Here is a 5,671-nt window from a genome sequence, read left to right on the forward strand (position 1 = left end):
GCTCCTTTCATCCTTAAACTCTCCTTTCCTCGTCCTGGGAACCACCATCAAAAGCCAGCTGCTTCCTGAGCGTACAACCATCCCAACTGCACTTTCAGCAGCCAAGAGTGTATACCTTATCCACTCGGCCTGCCTCTGAGAGTACAAAAAAATTCCAAGCAAACACTGGGATTCTCAGTCTTTTGCTTGTACTAAAGCTCGTTTTGTTACACTGTCCATCGTACTATCAGTGCACTCTGCTGAGGCAGGAAACACTTGGGGTTCCCTCCTGTACGTACATACTTGCAAAGATTCCTACTCTCCCTTGCCCCATACATACAGAATTTACACAGGGGAGAAACAGTGCCAGTGGGGTGGCTGCATGCTAACACAACTTGGTAGTTTTTAATGCCTAGGACGATGGTTACAGACCACAAAGACTGGGAAGACCCACTGCTTGGGCCCAACAAGAGACAATACTCTCCCTCTCAATTCAGAGTCGTCTGGGCTATAATGGGGCAGGCTTTTTCTTCCGTGGCTCTGGGAGGAGGTCCATGACTGTACGCAGTGAAAGAAGAGCCATATCTGAGCCTAGTTATGTGCGGGTGGGCGGGTAAGGCGGCCATCCTCATTTCCATTATTTGGGTGCAACCCTGAAGACCCGGATGTGGATGGCCGAGTTGTTGCGGATGCGGGTCAGAGGCTCTCGCGTATCAGTCTCTGGTTCCAGCTCATCGACCAGCTCCACGGTGGAGGTATTGGCAGCCACCTGCAAGGACCCGAAACTGCCCGCCTGCAGCTGTAAGGCGATGTTGATGGCACGGTTGATGGCCAGGCCCAAGCCATGAATGTAGATCTCGCTACATGAGTTCTGACCCCGAGCCCCTCCGTCCAGCAGCTTCTGGCAGCGGGCCAGCTGGGCCTTAAAGTCAGTCTTCATGTTGACATAAATGTCATTGGGCCTCCGGGGCAGGCGGTGGGGGAGCCGCTTCCGAAGGGTATACTCCACCGGGTCCAGCTCAGCCTCGACGGCCCCGCGGGGCTCTCGGTTTTCCGCCATGCTGTGTGCCCTGACGAGGATAAGGAAGATCAGAGAGAGGTGACAAGCGACATCGCTGCCTTCCCTACCCCGTTTCCAGCCCAAAGAGTGCAGACAGGAGGGGGCGCACTCAACTCCCCTCTCGCCTCCCAGCCTCGGTCCCCTCCCTCTCACCTCAAGCTCCCGGATCTCCCTCACCCTCAGTTTCTATTCATTCAGGACATCGCCCCCCACCTCAGGCTCCCACCCCACCCCCTTCCTCCGCGCATACACTCCCCAGTCCACGGTTCTCTTCCCGAGCACGCGGCCCGCTCCCGGCCGAGCCACTCAAGTGCGGCGCCCACCCGCACGGACCGAGCGCGCAGCGTCGGACACACACGACCCAGGAAGAGAAGAAACGCGGCGCTCTACAGGATCGCGAGATCGCGGGCGCCGCGAAGGCTCGGGGATCGGGAAAGGGCTGCGCGGTGCGCACGCGCGCCTGTCTCCGCGAGCCACGAATCGCCTTCCCGGCCTCCGTTCTCCCCGCCCCTCTGGGCGCTCGCGCGACCGTGCGCTGCGTCCAAGTCACGCGAGAGCGACGAGAGACCCGCTCCACCATGTGTGCGCCACGCAAGCGGGGCGCGGAGGCAGGAGGCGTGTACCAAGTCAAAGCTCGGGAGGGTAAGCTTTCCTAGGCCAGTCCCAGTTCTTGGCCCACGGAGGGGTCCTGAAGCGGGGAAAGGGAGAGAGGAGGCTCTAATAGGAGCGTGGAGGATTGGGGATAGGGGCTGACAAAGACAACCGGGAGGGCTGAGAGTTCAAGAGAAGGTGAATGGGCCTGAAGGCAGATCTAGACTCCCGCGTCCATCGCAGTTCCTCTGGTCGGAGGAGGCGTAGCGGAGCTGGCAGAGCCGATCTCCCGCCCAAAGTTCCTGCTGACAAGAGGCTGCCTCTGGTCTCCCCTGTAGGACACGGGGACGCGTTCATCTCCCCTGTCTCTTGGAAGGGCTGAGCCCCCAAGTCAGCCCTTGGGGACCCAAGCTACGAGCCGTAGGGCCAGCCTTCACGGCTCCCTGCAGAGCACGCTGACCCACCCACATCCCCCCAACTTTACCCACCAGCTCGCTCATCTGCCTCTGCCCACCCCAGCAGGGACCTGCGCCCCCTGGCGGGCAGGGAGGGACGGCGCCTGGGGATTCGTGGCTCCCAAGGGTCGGCAGGGTTTCCCCTGGCCAGATTGGTATAGCTTTTGGAGAGTTCCCTTCAAAAATGAGTTAGACCATTAAAAAAAAAAAAAAAAAAAGAGTTAGACCTGCATTGGGGACCTAGAACTGTTATCTGCTTGAGTTGCCCCAGCACTCAAATGAGGATGGTAATTCGTTTTGCAACTGTGAAACTCAGTGTAACCCTGTAAACTCAAGCCTACACATGTGAGTTGGCATTTTTATGACCCCATTTGACTAGAGGTTGGAAAGGGGTCAGGTTCCTGAAAACTTCTCTCCCAGCACCATGTAAATCCTGTAGTTCTCCTTTTAGCCTCAGATTCTTCCATAATCATAAGTTTGGGGGTTTATGTGGGGCTGAGGAGGAAAGACTTGCCACAACCCTGTTCTGCCTCCAAAGTAACATTTGAGATGATTTTTTTTTTTTTTTAGATTTTATTTATTTATTTGACAGAGAAAGACAGCGAGAGAGGGAACACGAGCAGGGGGGTGTGGAAGAAGGAGAAGCAGGCTGCCCACAGATCCTAGGAACTCTGATGCGGGGCTTGAGCCCAGGACCCTGGGATCATGACCTGAGCCCAAGGCAGATACTTAATGCCTGAGCCACCCAGGTGCCCCTTGAGCTGATTTTTTGATGGATAAACAGGAGTTCTTCAGGGAACTAAGGAATATTCTGGAAACACTGAAGGGTATTTTAAAGATTTTATTTATTTATTTGAGAGAGCTTGAGAAGGGAGAGCTTCAGAGGAAGAAGCAGACTCCCTGCTGAGCAGGGAGTCCACAGAGTCAGTCTGGTGGCTCCCGGATCCTGACCTGAGCTGAAGGCAGTCCTTTAACCAACTGAGCCACCCAGGAGCCCTGAAGGGTGTTTGTAAAAGAATAGAAGTGCAATCTAAGCTTCCCCCTCAAGAATCTAGAAGATGAAGCGCCAAATAAAGCCAAAGGAAGGGAAGTGAAGAAATAATAAACAAAACCCAATAAAACTGGACACAAAAACGATAGAGAAACTCAATATAAAAGGTGGTTCTTTGGAAAAGATCAATAAAGTTGATAAGCATCCAGCAAGGCTGACAAAAAAGCAAGAACAAGAGAAGGAAAACTGGAGGTGCCTGGCCGGCTCAGTTGGTAGAGCATGCAACTCATTTATTTATTTGACAGAGAGATCACAAGTAGGCAGAGCAGCAGGCAGAGAGCGAAGGGGAAGCAGGCTCCCCGCTGAGCAGAGAAGCCCCCCCCCCCCGCTGAACAGAGAAGCCCCCCCCCCGCTGAACAGAGAAGCCCCATGTGGGGCCCGATCCCAGGGCCCTGAGACCCTGACCTGAGCTGAAGGCAGAGGCTTAACCCACCGAGCCACCCAGGCGCCCCGAGCATGCAACTCTTGATCAGGGGTTGTTAGTTTGAGTCCCATGTTGGGGATAGAGATTACTTAAATATAAAATCCTAAAAAGGAAGGAAGACCCAATTTATAATTACCAGAAACGAAAGTAGGGATAGCGCTAAAGATCCTCATATGCAAAAGATACTTAACTTAGAGAATAATACAGGCATATCTTAGGGATATTGTGGGTTGGGTTCCAAACCACTGCAATAAAGTACCACGAGAAAGTCAATTTTTTTTGTTCCCCAGTACCTATAAAATTTATGTTTACATCATACTGTAGTCTGTTAAGTTTGCAATGGCATTATGTCTAAAGAAAAGTATACATCTTGATTTGAAAATACTTTATTGCTGAAAAATGCTAATCATCATCTGAGCTTTCGGTGAATTCCAGTCACTGATTACAGATCACTGTAACAAATACGAGAAGTTTGAAATATCAAGAGAATTACCAAAATGAAATGCAGACACAGAAGTAGGCAAATGCTGGGAGGCGGGGGGGGGGGGGGGGGGGGGGGGCTCAGTCAGTCAAACCTCTGCCTTCAGCTCAGGTCATGATCTCAGGGTCCTGAGAGCCTCGTGGGGCTTCCCTGCTCAGCGGGGAGCCGGCTTCTTCCTCTCCCTCTGCCCCTTCCCTTCTTGTGCGGGTGCACTTTCTCAAATACCAAAACTTTTTAATCGACTTTATTTTTTTTTAAGATTTTATTTATTGGACAGAGAAAGACACAGTGAGAGAGGGAACACAAGCAGAGGGTGTGAGAGAGGGAGAAGCAGGCTTCCCACCAAGCAGGGCGCCCTATGTGGGGCTTAGTTCCAGAACCCTGGTATCATGACCTGAGCTGAAGGCAGACACTCAACCACTGGGCCACCCAGGTGCCCCAAAAATAAAATCTTTTTTTTTTTTTTAAAGAAGTAAAGAAATGCTGTTGGAAAAGTAGTGTTGACAGGGTTTCCACAAATGTTCAATTTGTAAAACCTGCAATATCCACAATGTACAATAAAATAAGTTATGCCCGTACAAAGAACTCTGTATATACAAATTCAGCAACTTAGATGAGATGGAGCCATTTCCTAGACAACCACAACCTACCGAACTCGAGATAAAACAGATCATCTGGGCGCCTGGGTGGCTCAGTGGGTTAAAGCCTCTGCCTTCGGCTCAGGTCATGATCCCAGAGTCCTGGGATCCAGCTCCACATCAGGGCTCTCTGCTTGGCGGGGAGGGAGCCTGCTTCCTCCTTTCTCTCTCTCTCTGCCTGCCTCTCTGCCTACTTGTGATCTCTGTCAAATAAATAAATAAAATCTTAAAAAAAAAAAAAACAAACCCGAGATCATCTGAATAGTCCTCTACCTATTCAAGTAACTACATTAATAGTTAAAAAAACAAAACCAAAAAAAACCTAGGTCCACATGGTTTCAGTGGACAAAAGAACACAATTAACAAACACAGTTAATGAAAGAACACAAATTCTACACAATCTTTTCTCTATAGAAGAGGGACATTTCCTAATCATTTTATGAGACCAAAACTAGACAACGATTATACAAATGAAAACTACACACCAAAATTTCTCATGAACAAAGATGTAAAAATCCTCAACCAAATTCTAGCAAACTGAATCCAGCAGTACATAAAAAGAAATCTGACCAAGTAGAATTTATTTTATTTTATTTTATTTATTTGACAGAGATCACAAGTGGGCAGGGAGGCAGGCAGAGAGAAGAGAGGGGGAAGCAAGCCCCCCGCTAAGCAGAGAGCCAGATGTGGGCTCGATCCCAGAACCCTGGGATCATGACCTGAGCCGAAGGCAGAGGCTTAACCCACTGAGCACCCAGGCGTCCACCAAGTAGAATTTAGTCCGAAGTTGCCAGACTGGTTCAATATAAGAAAACCGATCGCTCTCATTTACCATATTAACAGGCTAAATAAAACAATGTATATGGTCTTACCAATCAATGCAGAAAGAAACATGTAACATAATTTAGTATTCATTTATGAAAAAAACTCTCAGCAAAGAATAGAAGGAACTTCCTCAACCTGTTAAAGAATATCTACAGAGGGGCACCTGG

General features: G+C 50.2%; 1 protein-coding gene across 2 annotated transcripts; it reads right to left on the bottom strand.

The window, feature by feature from the left end:
- Window positions 1–349: 349 nt before the first annotated feature.
- POP7 (POP7 homolog, ribonuclease P/MRP subunit) lies at window positions 350–1,517 on the bottom strand. Of its 2 annotated transcripts, none has more exons than XM_045992496.1 (2): window positions 1,373–1,517; window positions 350–1,049 (listed from the first exon to the last, which is right to left on the bottom strand). In XM_045992496.1, the coding sequence occupies exon 2, from the start codon at window positions 1,037–1,039 to the stop codon at window positions 617–619; it is 423 nt and encodes a 140-aa protein (XP_045848452.1). In that variant the 5' UTR covers window positions 1,040–1,049; window positions 1,373–1,517; the 3' UTR covers window positions 350–616. The 2 variants fall into 2 exon arrangements, with proteins under 2 accessions (XP_045848452.1, XP_045848451.1); XM_045992495.1 differs by having other exon boundaries at window positions 1,290–1,496.
- Between the last annotated feature and the right edge of the window lie 4,154 nt (window positions 1,518–5,671).

This window comes from Meles meles, chromosome 21 (assembly GCF_922984935.1).
Source record: "Meles meles chromosome 21, mMelMel3.1 paternal haplotype, whole genome shotgun sequence".
NCBI lineage: Eukaryota > Metazoa > Chordata > Mammalia > Carnivora > Mustelidae > Meles > Meles meles.